The sequence below is a fragment of the Melitaea cinxia genome, chromosome 24 (genome assembly GCF_905220565.1).
Source record: "Melitaea cinxia chromosome 24, ilMelCinx1.1, whole genome shotgun sequence".
Taxonomy (NCBI): Eukaryota; Metazoa; Arthropoda; class Insecta; order Lepidoptera; family Nymphalidae; genus Melitaea; species Melitaea cinxia.
The window spans coordinates 7,545,433-7,573,398 of NC_059417.1; the positions used below are offsets into that span (position 1 = coordinate 7,545,433).

Here is a 27,966-nt window from a genome sequence, read left to right on the forward strand (position 1 = left end):
AAAATGACTTTTCTTAATATTTTTTATTTATTTACTGTGATATAATTTACCTTCACACATATCTATATGGTCATGGATACGTTTTGATCTGCAAAAATGTCTTTTATAATTTCTTTTATTATAGCTAACCTTATACCCGTCTTTGTGACTGATACAATCAAATCAGAAAATGGTACAAATGAAGAAATTAAATTTGATGACCCACACCGACCGACGTTGGCGTACCCAACGTCTTTGGCCTTCCTGTTCTTATTTACGACACTTCTTATCGGTGTTATAATAAGGGCTATAGTACTTTGGACAAATATGTGCATTCCGTATAGAGTGATAATGTTTTCATTTGGAGGAATTGCAGGATTTTGCGCCAACGTTTACCCAACGTTCAAACCAATCGTCCAAATTTGCTACATCGATGTTGATTTGTTATTGCTTATATATTTGCCAATAGTAGTTTTCTATACGTCGTATACAGTGGATTCTCATTCTTTTTGGAAGTGCTTTCCTCAAATTTTACTAGTTGGTGTCCCGGGTGCTGTACTAACTGCGTTAATGGTGGCCTTTATGGCGTACAACTTGATCGAACCGTCTTGGAATTTCTCTACCGCTTTTCTGTTTGGGGTGGTTTGTTCACCGATCTATCCCATGGAAGTTGTAACACAATTAAAAGAAATGTCTAAAGGGAAGTATATAAGCGTTTTGCTTCTAGGCGAAGGTTTAATAGGAGATGTGACAGCCATGATCGAATTTACTGCTGTTTTTGGATACTTAGCCATGGCTTTAACAAATGCGTCTCAAATTTCGATACTACTGCTTCGCTTTGCAGGAGGGGGTATTCTGTTGGGTTTAGTTATGGGAAAGATCATTGCTACGTTATTGTCTATTACATATTATGACTTACTATGCGTTGTTACTGTTACCTGGGCGGGTGCGTACCTTACATACTATATTGGTGAGAAATTTTTCTACGTGTCAGGGTTACTGGGAACTGTCATTGCCGGTGTTATGGTTAGTAATAGGAAGTCAACAGTTGCCGGCGACGTGGAACACATTGTGGCACACTTCTGGAACATTCTAGCTCATGTGGCTAATACGCTAATCTTTACAATTGTCGGCGTGGTCATATTTGAAAAGCTAAGTTACGTGATAAGTGTACGTCAAGTGGCGTTAACTTTTGTTACATATACCACAGTGTATTTTTCGAGATTACTGGTATATGTGGCAATGACTCCCGTATTGAGGCACATTGGATATGGAATATCCTGGCAGCACTCGATGGCATGCGTTTGGGGAGGATTACGAGGACCATTATCGCTTTGCTTGGCTTTGATTGTACTTCAAACACCATCTGTAGGTGACGCTGGTGAGGTAAGGAGACCCCTTTGTGCCTAAGGAATATAATTTCAAAAATAGTTCTTAATAATCTTGGTCATATTTTAGATATTCATTATACAAACAGCAGGTTTAGTGATAATATCATTACTTGTAAACGCAACATCAATGCAAAAAGTACTAAAGGTATTGGGCTTAGCTGAAATATCTCTGGCTAAAAAAGCAAATATGACTAACAGCGTGAAACGGATAATGGCGACTAGGGATCGTTGTATATCTATGCTGAAGATGGACAAGTTTTTAGCTGACGCCAATTGGGAACTTGTTCAAGGAGGTGATTTTTTAAACTGTTATTAGATTCTTCAAATAATTACAAATTGAGCCTTTTGTCAATATCAGGCAAGCGTTGGAGTTTAATTCATAACGGCGCTCCCCTGTAAATTAGCAGATAAATAATTTCCATTCCATAAGAAACTATCCGCTGCTAGAAATTCAAGACAAAAACCAAGACCGACAGTTTTACGTGTTCTCCAAGACACGGGCTCTAGTGAATGCAAGGACATACGCCAAGATCACATTTGTGTTCTAGTGTCTATTGTTGATTTATTCATATTTAAAATTACTTGTGTGATGAAATAATTGTTTGCTTGCAAACGAAAAAAAAAAACGACTAATTTACATCGACAACCTCGACAAAATTTAATTAATACGGCATGACAAAAGTTAATAAAAAAAAGGTGCATCAAAATCGGTACACATTGCAAAAATTTATATGGCAACTCAAATACAATCAAATTGAGAACTTCCTCCTTTTTTGCTGTAGGATAAAACTTTTTTTTTTCTTTCTTCAAAGCATAAACACTTCATTACGTAATTGTATATTTAAAGGTACAACAATAAAACACCCGTATCAGATTCAAATGTCTCGAGACGAGGACAGCGAGGACGAGACCTACATGGGCTACCACTACACGACCTGTCCGGACTGCGAGAGGGAAATTCCTAATGAACCTACAAAAAAGGAGTTTGCGGAAATGATGAGGTAATTAGAACTTTTAACGATTTTTTTTTTTGCTAAAATCTTCTGATTACTCGTATGAAACTACTTGGTGTTGAATTAATATACACTATACATTATATTTCTTTTACATAATCTTAGATAATCAGACTTGAAATTGAAATGTCGAGCTTTAAAATTTTTACTTATCCTATGTAATTACTAATGGGTAAAAATGTCCTGAACAATATAAACAGACTAATCCCACTCTTTTTTAATAAAAAAGATTTTGGGCAAAAATGTAACACTACTGAACTTTGTAGAGAAGCAAATCAACGCGTACTTAAAGCGATGAAGATTTCCTACTGGCGTCAGTACGAGCATGGTAAGATAAGTAAAGACGGGGTGCGGACGTTAGTACAGGCAGTAGAAATAGCGGCTGACGCTGATGATGGGAGGATTAATTTGGATCAGTTGGGCACGTTGTGGAGGCCGAAGGTAAAAATATATTTGAGAAAATTTAATTTTGAGTAAAACAAATACCAATGGTAGGTAGCCACACAAAATACACACAATACCTTACTGCGCCTCGGTAAACGATTTAGACTAAGTATTTTACTTAGACCTAATCTGGCCATGGACCAATCATAAAAAAAAAACAGGTAAAAAGACATTTGGGTAAGTCTTTAGATAAAGAGCCGTCGAATTATCTAAGCTCAAAATTTGACCGTTTATCGACATAATTTCGTTACAAAAAAATAAATAAAAAATAACCCTAACCTATCTAACTTTAAAATGACGGTTCTTAATCTAAAGACTAGCCGACATTGCGACGTACGTTTATTACAAGCATTCTTAACAGCGCTATATAGTATTAAATCCTGTTTCAAGGGTTCAAAAAAAACACAAAACGGAAATGTCCAGACATCACAGCCAATACAAAGATTTGACATGTGCATCAAATAACTTAATAAAAATTTAGTTTCCAAGCCCTAAAAAAATAAAACTTAATATTTATTATTAACAGTTCAAATTGTTACTGGTAAATTACTGTAATGAAATTCTTACTACGCTTGGGTTTTTTGTTCTAGACGAAGTCACGGTGAGTTTTACATTTGGCTTGACACCGACTTCAAACCTAGCAGTAGATAGCACATACAAATACTTAATAATATTTTGTTAAGGACTAGCTTCTGCCCGCGACTTCGTCCGAGTGGAATAGTTACTTTGGGCTAACGCTAAATTTAATAATTTGCGAAACTTTCACTGTTTACGCAACGCTCAAAAGGAAAATAAATCCCAATTTTAAAACATTCTTCATTGGTGCTCCGCTCCTATTGGTCTTAGCGTGATGATATATAGCCTATAGCCTTCCTCGATAAATCGGCTATCTAACACTGCAATAATTTTTCAAATCGGACCAGTAGTTCCTGACAAAAGCGCGTTCAAATAAACAAACAAACAAAATCTTCAGCTTTATAATATTAGTATAGATAACAAGTATGTTGCATTTCAAAGAATTCATCATCTTCCTGCCCTTATCCCACTTATGTAGGGTCGGCACAACATGTTTTCCTCTTCCATTCCTCTCTATTATTCGTCACTTCAGTGCTTACTCCTTTCTTTCTCATATCCTCACTCACACAATCCATCCATCGCTTTTTCGGTCTGCCGAACGCTCTTCGTCCTTCGACATTCATCCCTAACATTCTTTTACCGACATAGCGGTCATCCCTCCTCATTACATGCCCATACCACGCTAACCTATTGCTCCTCATTTTCTCTGTCACGGGTGCTACTTTCAAACTTCCCCTTATATACTCATTTCTAATCCGATCTTTCCTCGTTACTCCACACATCCATCTTAGCATTCTCATCTCGGCTGCGTGCACTCTTCTTTCATCCGTCACTTTTGTTGCCCAACATTCCGATCCATACATTACGACAGGTCTTATGATCGTTTTATAGATTTTCCCCTTAAGTTTAAGGGGCATTCGTGGATCACAAGCTGTTCCAGAGACCTGTCGCCATTTCATCCATCCCGCATTTATTCTATTTTTCACGTTACGGTCTATGTTGCCGTCATTTTGTATTAATGACCCAAGGAAGCGGAAGTCGGAGCAGACTGGTAGGGATTCACCATCCAAGGCAATATGGGAAAAACCGGACGAACCGCTGAAATCGCAGAACAAGTGCTCGGTTTTAGACCTACTTATCCTCAATCCCGCGCCCTCCAGTCTTTCCTGCCATTTTCCCAGTCTGCTCTGTACCTCAAGGACATTATCTCCGACAAGAACAACGTCGTCAGCAAACAGCATACACCAGGGTGCTTCCTCCTGTATGTCTGATGTTAGAACATCCATTACCAGGAGGAATAGATACGGGCTTAAAGCCGACCCCTGGTTCAAACCTACAGCCACACTGAACTTGTCAGTTACCCCGGCTTCGGACCGGGCGTGGGTGCTATATATAGCTCTATCATACATCGCCTGAACAAGTCGTACATACTTCTCTGGCACTCCTTTCCCTTTCATAGCCCACCACAGAACCTTACGGGGGACCCTATCGTATGCCTTTTCCAGATCTACGAACACCATATGTAGGTCTTTTTGTGCGAGTCGATGTTTTTCGCAGAGTTGGCGGAGTGCAAATATGGCGTCCGTAGTTCCCCGGCCCGGCATAAATCCAAATTGGTTCTGTGTGACCTCACATTCTTCTCTCATTCGTCGCGCTATCACTTTCTCCCATATCTTCATACTATGTGACATGAGCTTTATTCCCCGATAGCTGCTGCAGTCCTGTATGTCACCTTTATTTTTAAAAATGGGCACCAGTGAACTGTAGCACCATTCCTCGGGTATGACCTCTTCTTGCAGCAACTTATTGAAAAATAAAGTCAGCCACTTCCATCCATCCGCCTTCAAAAACTTCCATACTTCCGCTGGTATACCATCTGGCCCAACTGCTTTTCCATTCTTCATACTCTGCACTGCCATCTTCACTTCCTCTATACTTACCTCTTTCACCATTCCTTCATTACTTCGCACATTTTCTAACACTCCGCTCCATTCATTTTCTTCATTCATCAAGTTATTAAAGTATCTCTTCCAGCGTTCTTTTATTTCCTCATCGTCCGTCAAAATCTTCCCCGCTTCGTCTTTTATACATTTCATATGGTTTACATCTCTTGCATTCATCTCTCTCTCTCTTGATATTCTAAATATATTTTTTTGACTTTGTGGGCTCTCTAAAAAATGATACAACTTATCTTGAGCCTTGGCCCTTGCGATAGCGACTGCTTTCTTAGCCTTCTTTTTAATGTTTTGGTAATCTGATCTCAAAGAATTGCGTTTTTAAATAATAATTAACTCTTCTTTGGGTATCTTAAAATGTTCTTTTTTATATTACACCACCTACCTATTCGTCCTCTCAATGCTAACTCTTCCTTGCTGAAAGAAATCGTTATCGAGCGATAGGAAACAAGTTTTGGCTCTCTTTGGTTGTAGGAGTGAGGCCAAAGGCAAGGTATTATAGTGCCGTACAATGATTGGCCAGTCTCTTTTTGGGCTAAAATTGATTCGTGGGCTTTTCGTAGTTGGTTCCTTTACTCTGCACCTAGAGAGCTAAACCTTAAGTATTAATTAGTTTTTCCTAAGATTATTCTTAAAGATAATGATATTAATAATAAACGCGTCGCAATCAACGGTTCCTATAAGATTTTCTCTTGTGTCGGAGGTCCGGAAACATAGAAAATACACCTACACGAACGCCCAGACCATAACAAACATATATATATGGTCCATACAAATGTCTTTCATGTCGCCTTATATACACATATTTCCCCATGTCCAAAGGCTCACGCAGTCTGGCTCCGTCGAAAACTAGTAGACATGATGATGCCAGCCCCAGCCAACGCTCAAGTACCGAGACACAGATATCGCCAGAATTGCTACCGCCTGGTCTCCAGCTTGTGGTTCGATGGGTTCATCTACCTCATGATCCTCTGCAACACGCCAGTTATCCTCTGTGAAGTTATGCTGAAGCCTCCCGTCACTGCCACGGTGGTGTTCACGATTAAAGCTCTTAATTTGTGAGTTTTTTGCTTTTATTCAGCCTATAACATTTTGCTGGACAGGCCTGTTTATCCGTGGAGGAAAATGGTCTGTGAGTAATTTGGCTGAATTTTTGAGATGATGCAAAAGTATCAGTAAATTTTAAGTTTATTTTTGTCAACTTTTGAAAATTTAATCGTCACTAGTTTTATATATTTCTAATGTTACTTTAAAAAAAAAGGGGGGGGGGTTCTGTAAGTGATATAAGATCACGTTTACTTTTTCAATTCATTGTCATATAAAATTTTAATTTTTCGCCTTAAAAAGCGTATAATATCGCCCTTAAACACCCAATTTAAAGGTGTTTTTATTTATTTATTTTGTTTATTGTTGTAGTTTTTGGATAATTCATAGATTATGATGATATTTATGTCCCAATTACTCATTTCCAGATTCTTCTACATAATATACGTACTTGAAATGGTTATCAAAATGTTGGCTCTAACTGTCCGCGGATATTTTAAGTCTCATTGGAATAAGTTGGATTTCTTCATAATCGTTATGGCTACGGCTGGTGAGTTTAACCTCTTTGTAGATTGTATTTTTCTTTTAGACAATGTGGTAAAAAAGTGTGTCTTGTATTTATATAGAGGTAAGTAATGGTTTATCGTTATTTTTATTATTTTATGTATCTCATCATCAATAAATCTTCTGTACATAATTGAAATAGACATATTTTCCAGTAGTAATTGGAGGTTATGATAAACCGGATAAGTTTATTCAAGAAATTACCGAACCACCTACACGCATACAGACATCCAAACCGAAAAGAAATATTTGTATAAATAGAAAAAAATTCATCCCGAGCGGAATCGAACCCGCAAACCATTGGTGTTTTAGGCGACTACGAGCACCACTACACCAGAGCGATTGATACCTTTTGTTATATTAAAATTAATTTATATAAGTACCTATATGATTTTAACTTCATAAAATCCAATAGGTTTGTTAGATTTAAATAAAAAATGTTAGGTTAGGATTTTATCGCGGTTTATTAACTTTTTTTTTTATTCCCGACGTCTCGATTACTTTACAGCAACCATGGTCACGGAAGGACTGAGGTGTCAGACGTCCTAACGTTACAAACTACCCGACATACATCAATATTTTATTTAGTCCTATCTACGCAGAATGTGCTAATTGAGTCTAATCTGTGGTAAATTATGCTTGGTTTTTGATTTAATTATATTAATAATGGGGTCCCAAGCAGGTGGTAATTGCCAGCCATCTTCTCTATTGAAATTTGGTTTTTTAATTTCAATAGCCTCACGGATCTTCCTTGGTTGGAGTCGGTGTTCTTTTGCGAGGATCTGTGGTTTATCGAATCTAATATAATGACTTGCTGTGTCTAGACTGCGGACTTAGTATTGTTTTTAATTCTTTGTATTGGTCAGGGTTAAGGTTTTACCATAAACCTAATATTTCTATCGCCCTTATAATACTATTGAGATTGCACTCTGGACTGCACCGATCAATCTCAACCGTCTTCTCCATTCTACGTGTCACAAATACTTGGGACTATTGGAACCCAAATAAACAAATTAATATAAACTAAAACATTCTTCTTTATTATAAGTGTATTATGTTGCTTGCAGACCTGATCTTGGACATAATCGACGCGGTTAGTTCGTGGGACAAGTGGAACAACACCAACTCCAGCGTGCTCACTGCAACCAAACTGCTCCGCATGCTCCGCTTTGTAAGGCTCTGCAAGCTGGCCAAGTGAGAACTTCTCTATCTACCTTCTATCCTATCGTACCTGTACCTATCTATCTCCTGTCCTACCTGTACTTGTCTATTTCCTATCCTACCTTTACCTGTTTCTATCTACCTGTATCAATAACGTAGTGCTCCATTATGTTGAATATTAAATTAGTAACAGAATGATGTCGTCAGCTTTGAAACATATTTTACCATTTCAAATCACTAATAATAGCTAAAATAATATATTTACGAGTATAAAATTAGGTTGGTTGACGAAATTATTAAACAACAACAACAACAACAACAACAATACACTTTATTGTACACCAAAACAGAAATAATACATATTATGAACTTAAACAGAGTATCATCAGGCACAAAGGGCGGCCTTATCGCTAAAAAGCGATCTCTTCCAGGCAACCTAGGGGCAGAGGAGATGGTATTGTGTCAGTGTAGGTGTACAAATTGAGACATAAACGTTTGAATATATTTACTTATTTACATACATACATACATACACATATACATACAAATATACATAAACATATACATACACAAACACATACATACAAACATACATACATACATATTTTACCTTATATTAAATTTTATATATATTATTTTATATAATTTAATAATTATATATTAAATTTTACCTTATATATCGATCATAAAATGAACTATAAAATATAACGGTATGAATTATTTAAGTGGGCTTAATAATCTATGGCGTTGAATTAAGCTGCCATATAAAAGATTCTAAAACAACACAGAGTCAACTTCGTAATAATACTAATAATATAGGCTTTTGTTTTATTTTGTAGAGTATCCGTTCCTAAAATAATGGCGTACATAGACAGAATGATTGACATACAACTAGCATTTGGATATGACGTTGGAAAGGTAACTCATATTAATTTCTTTTTTTGAAAATAAAATCTTAAGAAGTTTTTATTCTTCCAGAAAAATACAGAAAATAAAACTTTTGGTAGCGCAGAGACAATCATAGTGTACAAATATTTTTGGTTAACATTAAATAAATCAATAATTAATAAGTATATCAATGATCGTACCTAAATAAAAAGTAATCTGTACCCTATATCTGTATTCTATTATTGTCTTTATAGAAATTTAGCGTAATATAAAAGTATTTTTTTACACAACTAAGTCGGAAAACAAGCGCAGGACTCACATGGTGGTAAGCGATTACCGTACCGTACCGTAGACGTCTGCAACACTACAAGTATCGCAAGCTCGTTGCCAACCCTATCCCCCCAGAAGCTCTGGAACCTTACTCACCACAGGAACACAACATTGCTTGAAAGCAGTATTATTTAGCTGTGATCTTCTGCTGCATGCTGCTCCAGATTTTGAGCAGAATATTTCCTACTGTGTGGAAATGATATATAGTAATATAAAATTTTTAAAGAATTTAAATTTAATTCCGTTGTTATTTAATATAGATACTATTATCATATATAATGTATAAATAATTTGTGTAATCTATATTTAAATTGATTTTAAAATAATGTTTTAGGGCTTTGTAACAGGTGAACAGGAAGTATGCAATCTCCTTCCCCAGCTGATAGACAATAAGCAAATACAGGAAACTTTATATAGCAGATTAGAAAACGATAGGTAATCTTTATTATCTAGACCTTTTCGATGGGCCTTAATATTATAATCTAGATATGACAAATTACTAAATTTTTGATCTAGTAGCGTTAACTGCAAATTTAGACGAACTATTTTTTTTTCATTATGTATTATTTATTTAAACTAAACAACTTGCGTCGCCCGTTATATCTGTAATATGATTTTTTAGTCTATAATGTGGTCTATCAACATTATTAAAACAGTTTTAAACCAGTCTAAAATTCTGACGTGTACAATCAGACATTTTTTTTGTTGTTTATGGTTTCTTGTGTACCATCTTTTTTTGTTTATGGTTTTTTTTTTCTTTTTTATGGTTTTTGTTGATAGGTTGTCGGTGACTCGTCAGCTGGGGCTGCTGCAGCGCGACAGGCCGTGGACCGCCATGACGGTGAAGACGCGCCAGGCGGTCTCTTGCACGCTCAACGTGATGTTGCTGGACGCGGGGCAGCTCAAGGAGGAAGGTGGATATTATCATTTCCACCACCCAGTAATAGCCTACCTTCTTTGAGTTGTATCCAGTAGGAAGGCAGGCTACTCCTTTTTGATGCTGGAAATACGCCATCCTCTTGGAAGGCAGCCACTCCTTTCCGTGATCTGATGGAGACACTCTGAAACATGCCCAGAAAGCATCTACGTCAGTCTAAAGGTCAGTAATACTCCGTGAAGCTTTCTGACCCAGCGACCAAGGTGGAAACGTATTAGTAGAAGATCCGGAGTAAGGTCGACCTTCAATCGACCTTACTTCAGATTTTAGACTACGACGTCATTTATAGAGTATGGTATTTTTCACTGACGCATCTGGACTCGGCTGTTACGTGGCATTTAGGTCTCGTAGAAATCAGCCAAGTTATCAAAGTCGATATGTGTATTTTTGTTGATAGTGCCATTTGTTCACTGGATATCCTCAAAAGTCACCATCATTTATTTTTTGGACACGAGGGTAGCAATTTTTCAGGCGAAAAAAAAATTATAATATTTATAGTCTTTAATACGAACAGTACAGTCATATAGAAACTACTATTGAACTGAAATAATCTGTAAATATCTAACCGTTGAGTAAATGTCTCTCTTATACAAGAAAAGCATCAGAACTTAATCGGCCACTATGCTCCACTACGAGTTAGCGAATTCATAGTTTTCATGAATAGAAAAGAGGTAAATAAATACTCTATGGCTAAAATGGCAGGGCTTCTAGATAATGTAAACCACATAATTTGAGCAAATAAAACTATTTTATTATTAAAAAAAAAAAAAAAAAAAAAAAAAAAAAAAAAAAAAAACTTGAAAACAGCGTTTTTAACGAAAGAAAAGTTATTGTGGGCTTTATTGAAAATAACTTTTTAGCAAAATAAAAATTCTAGCCAGTTTTTATTGTGGACTTTTGTTATTATTACTAAGCTTCTATCATCATGCTTTTCCTAGGATTCTTAGACGAAGTGGAATATCGTCTTTTAATAAACGCTATACAAGATAAAGTTCAGTTGTGTCGACATAAAGGCAGCCTCGTGGCGCCCTCTTCACCGGAAGTGAGTTTCTTTATACATTCAAATCATCACTACATAGTTAGTACTCAATATAAAACAAAGTCGCTTTCTCTGTCCCTATTTCCCTATGTCCCTATGTATGCTTAAATCTTTAAAACTACGCAATGGATTTTGATGTGGTTTTTTAAATAGATAGAGTGATTAAAGAGGAAGGTTTATATGTATAATAATATCCATTAAATAGTGGAGAAATACTGTTATTTTTGAGGTTTCTAATGTGATGTCGTAAATAAGTACATTTTTTCCGCTTACGTTGCAAACGCAGCCTGAACCCTACGAGATTTATCAAAATAATGTACTAAGTATTGTACACATTGAAAAGGTCTACAGAAAACTCCGCTATGGTATATGGCTATCTCTTATGGATATCTCACAATAACATTTTTTGTCGTTTACTTTTTACGACAAATAATGGCTAATTTTCGAAGCGATTTTAACCAATACAGCATTAATCCTTATCTAATTAAATACCTTTAATACGTTGTTGATTTAATATAGATCTATAAGGCCCTTTACAGCATATGATTTAAATGAATATTTTCTCTAGGCTTTTACTTTACTTACTTTCTCGGCTTTTACTCTAAAGTTAACGCGTGCGGGCCACGGGCAGTAATGAATAAATCAAAACTACTGGATCGATTGTAATCATTTTTTCAGTGAATCACATACGCTATTATTATATTTTATACCCGTGCGAAGCCGGAACAGGTCGCTAGTTTATTATATTATGAACTTGAAGAGTTTGTTTGTTGAATGCACCAAACTCAGGAACTGCTGTTTTGAATTGAAAAATTATATTTGTTTTTACGGAACCAACTTCGTCGCCCAACGGACTATCCGTTGGGCGACGAAGGCTATATGAAACTTGAGCACGTTTTTTCCTTAAATTAACGCGAATGAAACCGCAGGTACAGCCAGTAGCTATTACAAGACATCCATAATAATGAATAATAAATAGCTCATACTGCTCATGCTGTAGTCACATTTTTACTGTCACTCGTACCATTTTGAAGTATAATTGACCCGATTTTATTAACCTTTGTATAAATTAGAATTAAATAATACACCCATAATAAGCTAAAAATTACGATACCTATTGAATTTTAAATTGTATGTAATTAGTATTTCTTTATTATTATTTCTTTAGCGTTAAAATCTAGCGGTCTTTCTGTTTTCTGTAGGATATGTGACTGAATTTTTTATTATTTGATAATAATGTATTCACGTTTATTTAAGACTAGCTGTGCTCGCGACTTCGTCCGCGTGGAATAGTGACTTTACATGTTCAACGGGATTCTTTAAATTGGCATAACTTTTTTATTTATAAATAAATAAAACAAACAAATAAAAATTACAACATACACACACGGTCGTCTGTTCCTAAAGTAAGCAACTTAATGCTTGTGTTATAGGTAACAGCCGACTGGTATAGCTATATTTTTTTTTAATGATAAACAAACATATAAATAATGCATATATAAATAAATATATATATTTCACACAGACTCGAGGTGGAAATCGAACCCACAACCCCCGGAGCAGAAAGCACTACAAACTGCGCCAACGGGCTAGTCATTATGAACTGATAGACATGAAACAAATAAGTGGATCTTACCACAATATATTAATGAAAACCACATCTAAATCGGATAAGCCGTTTTTGAGATTAGCGTGCACAAACGTACAGACAATCACAAAAATTCTAACAATCATTGTTTTGGGTGTTATTTGCTTTGATAAAGGTCCCAATAATATTTTTTCTCATATATCTTCCATGTACAGACAGCGATCCGTTACATTTTTATTATATGTATTGAAGAGTACCTGTAGAATTTGTAACTGATTTTTGTCAGCTGAGTCAATATCGGAAACGGTGGTGGTTTACATTGACAATAAATAAATAATCAAAAACGTTTTAAAATGACGAAATAAAAAAATGGTTATCTGTAAAGTTGGTTTACGGACGATAGTTTAACGTGACAACGTCATAATAAAACATCTCCTCGGACGTATAGGCCAATCGAGTGGAAGAGAGATAGATGCGGCGCAAGCGTACAATGAGCGTAACGGGACAACGATTCATCCTTTTTCGTGCATGCCGCCGGCGTTCATCGATTTATTAGACGTTGTCACGTCAAAATTTATTGATTTGCACATTTGTTTTTGGGAACGAATAATTGAAGGGATATAATTATATGATTATTTACCGTAGACTCAATTACGAGCGGTGTCGTGGTTACAAGGCAACGAGCGTGTTGCTGATTTTTTCATAGAAAACTCTGAGATTCACAATTACAACCTTAACGACATATTAATATCGAGGGGTGAGTGGAGATTTTTAAATTCTATATATCTATGATCGAAACCTCTTTGGTAGTTTACATTCATATCGTTTATTACATAATGGGCCGTTAATAACGTAATATTCAGAATATATTTATCAAAACAATATCGGTCACTTGATCTGTAATCTATAACAAACTACAGATAACTTTTTGTAGGTTTTATTTAGTATTTTTATGTAACATTTGAATACATTATGATTTTGTTATCAGTGCTTTTAAGTTTCTGAATTGTTTTGCTAAACTCCTATTTTAAAACGATAACTCGCGCCGCTACCACAGAGCAGTTATTAAGAGTTTTAAAATCAGAACAGTTAAAGCTGATAACTGAAAAATCCTGAAATTCAGCTAATGCATTAATTACAATCGTAGGTGATAAACCAAGAGGCCTATACATCCTCGTATCTGGACTGTGTGAAGCTACCTACATACCCCCTGAAGGGGACATGGATGAAGCCATCCCCAATTATGAGTTCAGAACTGATCTGAAGTTCATGGAGCCCAGTAAAGACTATATCGTGTCTGGAAATGCAATTGGAGTTTTAGGGGTTAGTTTTAGAATTTGGGCTTATGTTTTTATTTTTGGAACTAATTATATTTAGACTAGTAAAATATATATAATGATCACATTAAATGTGTTCTATTGTAATGTACCTACCCAACATACTCGTATATATATTTTTTTACTTTAATTTTTGTAATGACACATCAAGCTTTGGTATTCATAAAATATCGTTTCGTGTGTTAAGTTTTACTTTGAAACCAAAAAATAGGGCATAAACGCTAAAATAATTTGTGTAAGAGATGTGACGCTTAAATATAATATTAATGTATTTATATATCTCGTTACTGATAGAATGAGAGGGAATAATATTAAGCTAAAAAGTTTTAAAGTAACGCCATTTTGGTCATCAGCTTCTTTATTAATTTTTATCTCAAACAAAACAAAGTTAAAATTTTTAAAATGCTTTTAACAATAGAATTAAAAAAAAGAGTGTGCTTTAGACCACACGACTGAAGTAAAACTTCTGCACAATAGCCCTGCATTGTGTCTTAGATATACGAAACGTGACTGGCTATGAGAGAAAAAGAAAAAGAAAATATGTACTTTCGTAACGCTCTCGTCACGTATTCACCAGTTTACTCCCCAAATCAAGCGTTTGTAAAGAAGTTTTAGTTAAAATATATATATAACTAGGTCCTCACAAACCGTCCGTACAGCTACACAGTGAGGTGCGACTCGGCCGTACAAGCCTACTACATCACAATGCCCATCATCAAGGAAGCGTTCAATCTCGCACCTAATCCTATTATGGGGTAACTTTACTGCTTTTGTCAATTCTTCGGTATCATATTGTTAAAAAAAATTATTTTAAATTAGAATTTTAGTTAAATAGCGATTATTATTAAATGAAAAGTTGCTATAAAGCCAGCCCTGCGGTCACCAATCCTGCCCAGCGTGGTGACTATGGGCAACACACGCGAGTTCGTGCCATTTTTAGCGAGAACTTGTGAAGCCTATGTCCAGCAGTGGACTACGATAAGGCTGAAGTGAAAAAGTTATGAGTTGGCACACATAAAAAATACAATCGAATTAAGAACCTGCTTTTTAAGTCGGTTAAAAACTTCATAAAAGGAAGTCATAATTCATTGATAAACCCCAAAAAAAAAATACTTCATCTTTTTTTAAGCGATAAAACCTCTTTTATTATATCCTGTATCTTTTTAATAATAACATTTTAATTAAAAAATTTATGTATTAAACTTTTTATTAGTTATAAATTTATTTAAATAAAATATTCCAGTTTAGAAGCGGCAATGTGGCGCGAAATCGGTATAAAACTGTCAATGATGATATTGCCCACCGTGCCTGCGTATCACAGCTGGTCGATAGAAAAGATTAGTATGCGTTTGGAAAACGCTTTCGTGCCTTGCCTTAAGGCTTTCAAGGTATTCATTAAAGAAATACGTTCGAATTTTTTATTTGGAAATATGTAGAGTCATTCGGGGCAACTGTGCGCACTTTTGCCTTTCATACGATACTGTGTCTTAAATATTAAAGATAAAGAAATATAAAGTTTATCTTTAAAAAGAGCATTTATTAGTCTATAAATGGAAATTAAAAATTAAACAAATTTAAAGTAATTCTTTTTGCAATAAACATTTAAAGAGAAAAAATCGGAATGCGTTCACTTGACCCATATTGCGGGTAACTGTGCGCATCACTATGGGGTAAGTGAACGCGTATGGGGTAAGGAAACGCATTCTGCAGTAAAACACACAAACAATTACAAAAAAAAAAAAATTGGAGACAATATTTTCTGGAAGATCCTATTATTAATTCAGTCTGCATTTTCAGTCGCAAGGTAATTTAATTTAGAATAGTTTTTCGAGATCAATCATATTTATCTTAATCACAGAGTTCAGTAACGTTAAACCTTATAACGTAACATTTATTTTTCACTAAATAAAGGTCACTAATAACAATCCAATTAAAACTAGTTTCAACGAATAACAACAAAAACAAACGACTATTATTTCTTATTATTAAATTTTTGGAAATCAAGATTGTTGCCACAGCCAGTACTTATTTAGTTAAGAGTATCAATATATTTTTTCTTAAAACCTACAATACTCGAACATTATTAATTTTCAATACAATTATCACATTCAAAAACGCCTCTTTCATAAGCAGTGCACTGTTCGTGCCACAATTCATTACAAGCATTACATTTGATCCATTCCTCTGTTGGTGGATCTTTGTATTTTTCTTGACAAAGTGGACAGTGGCGTTTTAATAAACATGCAACCAAGTCACGCCCTGCCATTTTTGAAGAATAATTAAATCTGTGTGCTGTGTGGCTACGGCTCCAAAGAATATAGCCAGCCCCTCTCTTCCCGTGGGTATCGTAAGAGGCGACTAAGGGATAACAAGGTTCCACTACCACCTTGGAACTTAAGAAGCCGACCGATGGTGGGATAACCATCTAACCGCTGGCTTTGAAACACACAGGCCGAAGACGGGCAGCAGCGTCTTAGGTGCGACAAAGCCAGCACTGCGGTCACCAACCCGCCTGCCCAGCGTGGTGACTATGGACAGCACACATGCAAAACGCGCATTTGTGGTGCGAACTTGTGGAGGCCAATGTCCAGCAGTGGACTGCAATAGGCTGGAATGATGATGATGATGATCAAATCTGTTATCGATACTATTCTCAGAAGCGTATTCATATGCCAATCTCCTTAAATCATTTATGGTAAATCCAAAAAATCTTTCATCCATTTTCTTACAATGAACGACAAACCCTTTCTCTTGTTCACTGTTGATTGTTGACATAAAACGATTCATTGAGTATGCGGGTTTATCTATGTTAAGGAACGTCTCACATCTTGCGTTGCAACTCTTGGTTCACATCGTGTGGTCCGCACTTTAATTTATCGGTCATCGGTGTGAAGTGTTTATAAACTGTGAGTGCAATAGACAATCAGTGATGTGACAGAACGTTAGGTATATAAGACAGTGATTTGACATTTAAACTCTCTTTCCCATATTTCTTCTCGTCGTACGAAGTGTTTGCTAAACAATGTAATTTTGTAATACAGTAATCTATTCTCTTCCATCTTTCATTTCTCCAACTCTTCAAACAATAATAAAATACAAGCAACAAACAATACAACGAAACAATCTAGTTTAAGCCTCTTGCGCAAACTGGATTCACTTATACCTATGGCAGCAGCAGGAACGCGTTTGTTTTGTCCATTTCGGATAAGTTCTTTAGCCCTAGCAAGTTGTTGTTCTGTCACTGGTGCTAGTTCACGTTTATTCCTAATATATGTTCACGGCATTATGATAAAATCTGCAACATTAAAAAATCAAAATACATAAGCACCTTCAAGAGGTGTAATTAGAATTTTATCTGTTAATCAACTAAGGCGTTATGCCATCAAAAATTTACTAATGCGCGGGTAAGTGTACGCGTGCGCACACTTACCCGCGCACACTTACCCCAGAAAGCCAAAATACAAATAACTGTTCATAAAGGATTTTGACAGCGAACATAACTTCAATATTCTTTTTCACAAATCTACAAGAATATGCTTATTATCATGCAAAATATGACTTACCTTTACTGGATTTAAAACTAAGACGCGACACGAGTTTCCAAAATGCCAAAAATTAACAATGAAACTGATAAGAAGTAAATAAAACGTCACGCTGCGCAATGTCATGTCACAACTAGTTTGATGCTCCAGCGTCCTTGTTTCACCCAAACAAACCACCCTTCCCGCGCACCTCCTTCCAAAGATATACACAGTGCGCTCACTTACCCACTGCGCACGGTTACCCCTAATTACTCTAGGTGTCGGGACGGTTTTATGATGGACGGTGTAAGAGGAGAACCTCGTACGTTAAAACAAAGTGAAATTCCTATAATTGAGTAGGAATTTTATTTTGTCGCGTTAAATGACCTCATACATAAGACAATATATAGAAGCCGGACGCCCTATCTTTTTTTTATGTCACTAGGTCGACAAACAAGCGTACGCGTAATCATAAAGCGTAATCGTAATCGTAAGCGTAAATCAGTCGCCTAGAAAAAGTAAATAGCAACGCTAATGCATAACTGTGCATCAGCAGGAACGAAATCAGGCGCTATTAAAAATATATGCTACAAACCTGGCTACAATAACAAATACAAACAACACACACACAACAAACAAGTACAAAAAATATTATTAGATATGTCAAAACAATAACAGAATAATAACAGTATTCAACCTAATTAGTCAATGAAACAAATTATGAAAGAAAACTGAATACAACTTACGAGTAGATACTAGAGTAGTTATTGTTTTACTTGGCACCAACTTCAAAATTATAAAATATTTATTTAATCATTTCTGATTAACTAAATCAAAATACGAATTACTTTGTACTAAGTAAATTTATTTTTCACTTTTTAGTTTCCTTTTTGAAGTCGGTTTTTTTTTGTTAAAAATTATTTTTCTCTTATGTCGGGGGTTCGGAAACATATACAATACACAAGTACAAACACCCAGATCATGACAAACATCTATATGGCCAATACAAATGTCTGTCGTGCGCGGGGATTGAACCCACTAACGCCAGCGCAACAGCCGGTGCTGTGAATGCTGCGCTAACGCGTCGACATACTATGAGTAAAGTTCGCTATCAGGTGTACGTAATAACAACCGGGACTGACAGCCTAGCGTGTTCTCCGAGGCTACGTTGGGAGAACCACAAAGATTAACAACTAGACTAAAAATAAATATTTATATAAACATAAATATCCACTCCGAGCTGGAATAGAACCCGCGACCGTCGGTGTTTAAGCGCCGCCGACACGGCACATGCCACCATTATATCAAAGCGGTCGTCAAACAGCAAAAGGTAACTGCTGTAAATTGTTGAGAAATTCCCTCGAGTGTTTATGGGCTCCATCATCAAACCTGATCCTGCGACACAGATGATCACACAGCAGGTAATTGCTATAAATCGTTGAAAAGTTCCCTCGACTATCTTTCGTCTCCATCATCAGACTTTAATGGCACTTGTAACTCATATAGGTGCAAAGTTCTCATCAATAGAAACAAATTAAGTTCAAACAGCAGGTAATTGCTATAAGTCGTTGAAGAGTACCCTCGACTATCTTTCGTCTCCATCATCAGACTTTAATGGCACTTGTAACTCATATAGGTGCAAAGTTCTCATCAATAGAAACGAATTAAGTTCAAAAAGCAGGTAATTGCTATAAATTGTTGAAGAGTTCCCTCGACTATCTTTCTTCTCCATTATTAGATCGACTCCAGACCTTTAGTAAATAGTAGTGCTTTATAGTACTTAATGAAAACATGATTAAATTTACTAGTCACCCTTACGATTTTTGAAAGTTTCCCTCGATTTCTCTGGGATCCCATCATCAGATCCTGGTTTCCTTATCATGGTACCAAACTATGAATATCTCCTTTCCAACAAAAAAAGAATTATCAAAATCGGTTCATAAACGAAGAAGTTATCTCCGAACATACATAAAAAAAAAAAAATATATATATATATATATATATATACGGTCGAATTGAGTAACCTCCTCCTTTTTTTGAAGTCGGTTAATAAAAACATTAGGTTACAGTTATTGTTGGTCTGTATATTTGTGTCCTCAATATAAAACATATAACTGCATAAAACCTAGTGCAGTTTCCCCAGTTGTTATCGAGATGGCCATGCCAAATATTTGGTTTAAATTTCTTCTTAGTACATCATCTAGCAGTGAAATCATTCATGTTATGGTACAAGTATCTAAGTCCTAATTCCGTTTCAACGAAAGTAATACAAATATAATAATAATTTAACTGAGGTAGGGCATGGCAGGAAAAATCCGGAGCAGCGCGATTGGGGAAGTTCCTCGACCTTACAGAAGATCACATCTTAATAATACTGTTTTCAAGCAGTGTTGTGTTTCTGTGGTGAATAACGTGACCAGAGCTCCTGGCAGGACTGGGGGTAAGATCGGCAATGCGCTTGCGATGCTTTTGGTGTTGCAGCTACGGTAATCGGTTACCACCAAGTGAGCCGTACGCTTGTTTACCGACTTAGTTGTATAAAATATAGCTATATGTATAAATAGAATAATGTTCTCGTAGATATTTGTGGTGAATGAACTAATGGAAGACATTATTCTGATCGACGGTATCTGTCAAGATACTGCGACTAGAGAGGTGTTCCAACCGCCGTGCTATATTCCAAGGTTTGATATTATTATATTTCTGTACCACTAGGATTAATTATCAGCTCATGGCAAGCCCTTACTATAAGCCTATGGAAGCCTTCAACATCAGGAGCATGGCAAACATGTTGCCGACTTACCCCCCACCCTCTCAGGAGCTGTGGCCACATTTCTCACCACAGGAACACACCTGACAGCAGTGTTATTTAGATCTAATCCCTTATAAGGCGAAGATACAGCGATTAGTTGACGCATTGGCTGCTCGTAACAAAAAGAGGTCTCCGGCAAGACGGTTGACACGACAAAATATGGATTAATTGTTCCAGAACAGTCCATCGCCTGATCTTCCCTAAGTCATCTCAGCTTATCGTCAGTGGGTCGTGCCCTGAAACCAAACTGTTAATCGTTCCTGCCAAAGACTCAGATGAATTGGACATTATGGAAGATGAATTAGATGACTTGCAGTGCGAATTGGTAAGTAAACATAATAAATTACCTCACACCCAGCGACCTCCCCCCCCCCTTGATAAACTTTTCTGTGGGGGTCCTGGAATACACCCAATACCCACATCACGGCAAATATCTGTGTGGCTTAAATAATTATTTGCAACAAGTGAATCAAACGCACAAGCGCCAAGCGACAGCTACCCCTAAGCTTTGTTTTTGATACTTTAATTGGAACTACTCTCCGCGCCATTTATTTACATTAGCCTACAATTATTACCTTACATGCTATCGTTGGTATTGATAGGATTTTTTTTTGGTGGACAATGTTTAGACGAAAGATTAAAAATAACAAAAGAATAAGAATTATTTTTAATCTTTCAGTAAGAATTTTTTCGTTCTTAAAAGTATATTTAAAGTAACAATAGTGAATCTATCTGCTGGGTGGTTACGGGAGTAACCAACGCCACTCTTCCCGTGGGTGTCGTAAGAGGCGACTAAGGGATAAGACAGTTCCGCTACCACCTTGGAACTTAAACAGCCGACCGATGGCGGGATATCCATCCAACTGCTGGCTTTGAAATATACAGGCCGAAGACGGGCAGCAGCGTCATCGGTGCGACAAAGCCAGCCCTGCTGTCACCAACCCGCCTGCCCAGCGTGGTGACTATGGGCAAAACACATGAGTTCACGTTATTTTTAGCACGAGCTTTTAGAGGTCTATGTCCAGCAGTGGACTGCGATAGGCTGAAGTGAGTGATAGTGTATATGTATACTAATACATTTCATTTGGAATATTTTTGAAGTAAAACTTCTTAACGCACGGTTGACTTGGGGAGTAAGCTGGTGAATGCGTGACGAGAGCGTTACGAAAAGTGCCATCGGGCGAGACGATTGGAAGTTGAGAAGGAGATTAGTTAATGAAGATAGAAAGAGAGAGAGTTAGTTTTACTTCAGTTGTGGTTCTGAACATCGTTTTTTTTTTTTTTTTTAATTAATCTCAGGAACTATTGGTTCGAATTGAAAAATTATTTTTGTATTAACCACTAACCGACTATAGGATAACTAATATTTTAGTACGCCTTTTCCACGAATTAACGCTTGTAAAACCGCGAGGTAAAGCTAGTAAATGTATTCTTTTCCACTTTCAGGTGTCAAACGTTTCTTCGAGATGTTTGTATCACAGAGTGGCTAAAAAGCTGTCGAGTGAGATTCGAGGCAAAAGTGCCTTGAGGATCAGGAGCAAGCGACGCCGGGGCGCGAGACGGGTCAACTACAGGGAGTCTGTTTGGGCGAACAAATTGTGTAAGTCAGATGTTTGTTTTCATTTGGTAATTATTGTGTAGCCTATAATTGTTATCACTGAAAGTTCTCATAGAATTGGATTAAAATGCTCCATACCTAATAATATAATTTTTGTGATATTTGCGTTTATAATTTTCTTGAATATACTTAATTTTTATGTAGGTACTGTAGTTTTGTGTACGTCATTAAAATTCTAAAACAGGGATCATCATTATCATTCATCATTACAGCCTATACAGGCCACTGGACATAGGCCTCCACAAGTTTACGCCAAAAATAACGTGAACTTATGTGTTTTGCCCATAGTCACCACGCTGGGCAGGCGGGTTGGTGACCGCAGTACTGGCTTTGTCGCAACGAAGACGCTGCTGCCCGTCTTCGGCCTGTGGATTTCAAAGCCACCAGTTGGATGGTTATCCCGCCATCGGTCGGCTTTTTAAGTTCCAAGGTGGTAGCGGAACTGTGTTATCCCTTAGTCGCTTCTTACGACACCCACGGGAAGAGAGGGGGTGACTATATTCTTAATGCCGTAACCACATAGTAAAACAGATAAGTACCAGACAGTACAGTAAACAGGGATCAGATTTTGATTAAAAATTTCTTAGGCAATTGTCTTCGTTGCCAAGTTATATACTGTTGAACATGATACATGGCGCTATAATTAACTTCTAAGATGTTTGTAGAAAGGACAATGTTCGTTGAGTCCGCTAATATAATAATTATATTTAATAGATTTTAAATTAAACAAAATTTAAGATAATTTACTTATATATAATTATTATTTATATATAAAGCATCAGTGACCGTCACCGTACCGTCGATAACGGGCGATCCGAGCGAGAAGGAGATTAGCTCCAAGTATTATAAACCAAGTTTTGCTGATATGGTAAGAATTTAATATGTTGATATTTAAGAATAAATGTATTATAAATCTGAAGTTGTCCATAAGGTATGTTCCACCGGTTGCTGACAAACTTAACTGAGGTAGGGCACAGCACGAAATATCCTGCTCAAATCTGAAGCAGCCCGGCTGGGGTAGTACCTCGATCTTGCAGAAAATCTCATCTAAATAACAATGCTTTCAAGCAGTGTTGTGTTCCTGTTGGTGAGTAAGGTTACCAGAACCCCTGCGGAGAATTGGTGGTAGGCTGGGCAACGCGCTTGCGAAGCTTCTGATGTTGCAGGCGTATATAGGCTACAATAACCGCTTACCATCAGATGAGCCGTAGGCTTGTTGGCCGACATAGTTGTATATATAAAAAGTTAAGCTTGCGCATAAGTGGGTCTATACTGGTGGCAGGACTGGCAAAATGCCACGGGCCTGAGAGGCTGCGAACACAGAAGTGACCTAACATAAACAAAATTTAGTATAAAATATAAATTTTACAAAAGTACGATTTTTTTTTGGGCCCTATCACATGAATTTGCCACGGGCTTATATTTTTTTGACATTTATTTTTGTTATCTATATATATCCTCGTTGGTCTCCCGATAGCATCTCAGACAGCTGGTAGAGCTATCTGCCCCAGTCGTTGTCATAGACAGAGAGCCTTGAGAGATTTCAAAGATGCGAATAGAAATATCTGACAGATAAAGTGAAGGTTAATGAAGAAAAATTTTACAACAAGTTCTTTATTATTTGACAGCATGATGTCAGATAGCCTATTTAGTTTCTGATGAAAACAGGGCCTTACTCTAACAATAAGTAGTATTAACTAATAACTATAAAAGGGACTAATACACTAGCGTGTGAACACAGCAACGGGCTAGTAGATGGCGCTAGCGGTCGCAGGTTCGATCACCGCACATGACAAATATTTGTAAACTATACAGATGTTTGTCGTGGTCTGGGCGTTAGTCACTGTGTTATATATATATATTTTTTTTTTTTTTTTTGTAGACTGGCATAGGATTCACATTCTGCTAAATGTATATTTGTATGGTTGACTTATTTAATGTACTATAAAAGTGTGTACGTGTCCCACAAATGGGTAAAACATTTTTCTGCTTTTATGGAAAAGTATGAGAACGTAATTTGCCACACTGCTTTAATGTGAATTGTTAGATATATGGTATGTAAATGTCTCAGTTTCCTGAAAACAACTTTCATATTCTAAATTTTCTAGAAACATCCAGAAGATAAATTTTATTTAAATGCATAATATTTATATATATTAACTGTACTTTTTTTATGTTACAGCCTGAAAAGCTGCAGTCGACAAGACAAAAAGGTTAGTGGTTTAGTATGATGGAACTCAAAGTAACTCTATTCACAAAAGTCCGAATATCGATATAAAATCGATATATTTTATAATGTCGGTTCCCTAAAATAAATAATAAATAAAAGTGTCTTCACACTCAACGGCCCCCAGTATGATCTCATGTATCAGGGGTCTATTACTAATTATAATAATGAAGTTGGTGTTTTTATTATGTATATATAAATATAATATAAAGAATGCTTAAATTATAATCAAATGTCTTAACTATTAATCATTATTTGTTGTATTCAATAAAAGTAGGTAGCGAAAAGTTAGCGAGTAGTAAAAAATATATAAAGAAATAATTGGTAAATAAATCATGACTTATGTAATATATGTATGTAAATAAACGTTCGCTAACATAGTTTAAAGGTGAAGTAAAACGTGCGAATAACGTACCTTTAGAAAATAATGACAAACAGTAATAATAATTTAGTTATATACTATGTACAATGTACATAGTATTGGCGCAACGGTCACAGCACTGGTTTGTAGCTGTTGCGCTGGCGGTTGCGGGTTCGATCCCCGCACATGACAAACATTTGTATTGGTCATACAGACGTTTGCCGTGGTCTGGGTGTTTGTTCAGTCCTAATGGGTCTCCCCACCGTGCCTCGGAGAGCACGTTAAGCCGTCGGTCCCGGTTGTTATCATGTACACCTGATAGTGATCGTTACTCGTAGTAGGGAATATATCCGCTAACCCGCATTGGAGCAGCGTGGTGTATTGAGCTTCAACCCCTCTCATGGAGAAAAAGGCCTATGCCCAGGAGTGGATGTTACAGGCTAAATCGTGATCATAATGTGAGTAAGGTAGCCAGACATCCTGGTGATAGGCGTCCGTAGCCCCGTAATGCCCAAAACGCTAATTTATGGACAAAATTTAGCCGTCGAGATATAACGTATCTCGATCAAATTTGAATGGGCCTACGGGACAAGCACTACCTTTGGGTTAAATAAAGAATCATCAAAATTGGTACATTCAGTAGAAAATTATGAGGTAACACATATAAAAATACAGTTGTATTACGAACCTTCTTTTTTGGAAGTCAGTTAATAATTTATACACGTAATACCAGGCGAAATAAAGCCTCCGCAGTCGGTCGGAACTCCAAACCAATCTCAAGCATCGTCTATGCCCGCACAGATGTCTGAACACGAGGTAATATTGTTACCTTATAATAAATAATAACTAGCTGACCTGGCGAACTTCGTACCGCCATATTATTCATAAATATTATAATTTTTCCATGAATATAATAATTACATAATATATCAAACTAAATATAGCCTTTCAAGTTGGATCAAACTGCACACGGTGAGCAAATTTGATTAAAATCGTTTAAATAGTTTAGTAGTCCATCGCAACTTCTTCACGCATGCTTGAGCTGGTGAATGCGTGACGAGAGCGTTACGAAAAGTGTGATTGAGCGACGCGAACGGAGCAAGAGAGAGAGGTGCGAGCACACGATTTTCTCTCTCTTTCTCTCATAGCCAGTTACGTTTCGTATATCTAAGACACAGTGCAGGCCTAGTGTGCAGAAGTTTTACTGCAGTCGTGTGGTCTAAAGCACACTCGATTTTTTTACGATTTATTTATGTTTTGGATAGGCTTATTTTTTTTGTAGAAAGCTGCGTTTGGAATGTAAAAGAAGATCCAAATAGGTTGATAACACTTTTACCATTACAGTTACATCATTCACGTTAATAATTTAATAATTGTTCACTCCTATGCAGTTTGTAATTTTGATAAATCTAAATGTATTCTTCTTTTACCAATATTAATTAATTATTAATTTCTAATATTTCTTTTATTGATTAGTACAATTTTATTACGATTTATTTTTACGTTCCATTTTTTTTTTCATTTTTGATTTCTTTTATTATTTACAGATTTACAACACGATGCTGACGAAAAATAAAAGAAAATCATCTGACAACAAGTAAAATAAATAGTTTGGTTAAAACTTTTATTGTTTTTATGAAAACCTACATGTATGTCCACTACTTTATTTGCTTAATATACCCCGATGTTTCCTATCACTAAGACTTAAAATACAGTCAAACTTAAATCCGACTTTTTTTACAAACATCCTTTTTTAATATTGTATGAATTACATTTACAACTTACAACACACTTTGCTTATTTTATACCGATCCTTATTAATATGTCTCCAATGTATAAATAAAGTTACTTTAAATTATTTTGTTTGCCCGCACATAAAAAAAAACCGACTTCAATTATATTAACAAGTAACACAACATAGCTAATCGAAAATATAACCAGTAAAATACGCATTATTAAAGAATTCAAAAAGTAATCGTCTGATCTCGAGTAGATTTAAATTGGACCACACAAGCACCACACAACACCCGCTTCCGATTAAAAAAATACGTTATATAATATGTAGAGATCAAAATTGGTCCACCCCATAAAAAGCGATGTGTAACACATAAAAATGTAGTCGAATTGAGAATCCTCGTCCTTTTTTAAAGTTGGTTAAAAAGATTTCGACTAATATTATAAAGCTGAAACGTTTGTTTGTTTAAATGCGCTAATCACAGGAACTGGTTCGAATTGAACAATTCTTTTTAACCGACTTCAAAAAAAGGAGGTTACCTACTCAATTCAACCGTATATATATATATATATATATATTTAGGAGAAACAAACTTATTTATTTAAAAAAAAGACAGAAAACCGAACACTTAACTTCTATTTATTACTCATTTTTACAAATATAACAATTATCACAAAAATTAACCTTAACCACTAACTTAATCAAAAATAATGACCGAGAATTACAATTTTAATTAACCAAGCAAACAACCGTTACTTTGAATATAAAAATGATCAACGCACTCGTCATGAAACAACGACCTATCGTTTCGAAAGCCGAGAAGCAAATGAGCCCTCTGAACGGGTAGGGACTGCTTTTATTGACGTTGTTGCATGACGTTACAAAACGTATTAGCGGGTAGGGAACTATTTTTATTAACACTGTTGCATAACGTCACGAAACGTATTAAAATAATCGAGATTATGCTAACAATATATATATATTCGGGGATAACTTCGTCGTTTATGAACCGATTTTGATAATTCTTTTATTTTTTGGAAACGAGATCCCAAAGCTGGAACCATGATAAGGAAACCAGGATCTGATAATGGAATCCCAGAGAAATCGAGGGGCACCCTCGAAAACCGTACTGACGACTAGCGCGTTTGTTATTTATTTTTTTTTGTCGACTTGTGTTGTATTACTTGTCGGTGTAATTGCAATCGGGTTTTTTCGTTTGCTAGCAAAATACAATTATTGTGTTGGAGTTGTCCACTTAACGAGGAAATTATGGGCTAACTTTTTTCCTCAAATTAACGAGTGTGAAACCGCAGGGCACAGCTAGTAATTTTATATACCTAAGACGTAATAGTGGCGTAATATGATTTGGACATAATTTTGTAACAGGTAGAAAAATTATTCTGAATTTTAACTTCTAGAATGACTTTTTAATTTTTATTTAATTTG

General features: G+C 36.1%; 1 protein-coding gene across 1 annotated transcript; it reads left to right on the forward strand.

Annotated features, from left to right (window-relative positions):
• The first annotated feature begins 96 nt into the window (after window positions 1–96).
• LOC123665358 (sodium/hydrogen exchanger 10-like) lies at window positions 97–26,407 on the forward strand. Its single transcript, XM_045599671.1, has 22 exons — window positions 97–1,365; window positions 1,438–1,663; window positions 2,218–2,371; window positions 2,650–2,824; window positions 6,181–6,416; window positions 6,831–6,952; window positions 8,034–8,160; window positions 8,967–9,045; window positions 9,680–9,780; window positions 10,126–10,259; window positions 11,221–11,324; window positions 13,555–13,666; window positions 14,057–14,232; window positions 14,883–15,001; window positions 15,490–15,634; window positions 20,348–20,451; window positions 20,757–20,904; window positions 22,026–22,179; window positions 22,974–23,065; window positions 24,380–24,410; window positions 25,519–25,601; window positions 26,333–26,407. The coding sequence occupies exons 1-22, from the start codon at window positions 97–99 to the stop codon at window positions 26,384–26,386; spliced, it is 3,945 nt and encodes a 1,314-aa protein (XP_045455627.1). The 3' UTR covers window positions 26,387–26,407.
• Window positions 26,408–27,966: the final 1,559 nt, after the last annotated feature.

Coding starts and splice junctions, on each gene's coding strand:
- LOC123665358 (XM_045599671.1), top strand. CDS start 97: ATGTCTTTTATAATTTCTTTTATTATAGCTAACCTTATACCCGTCTTT. Junction 9,781..10,125: donor AGCAGATTAGAAAACGATAG/GTAATCTTTATT, acceptor TTTTGTTGATAG/GTTGTCGGTGACTCGTCAGC. Junction 25,602..26,332: donor CACAGATGTCTGAACACGAG/GTAATATTGTTA, acceptor TATTATTTACAG/ATTTACAACACGATGCTGAC.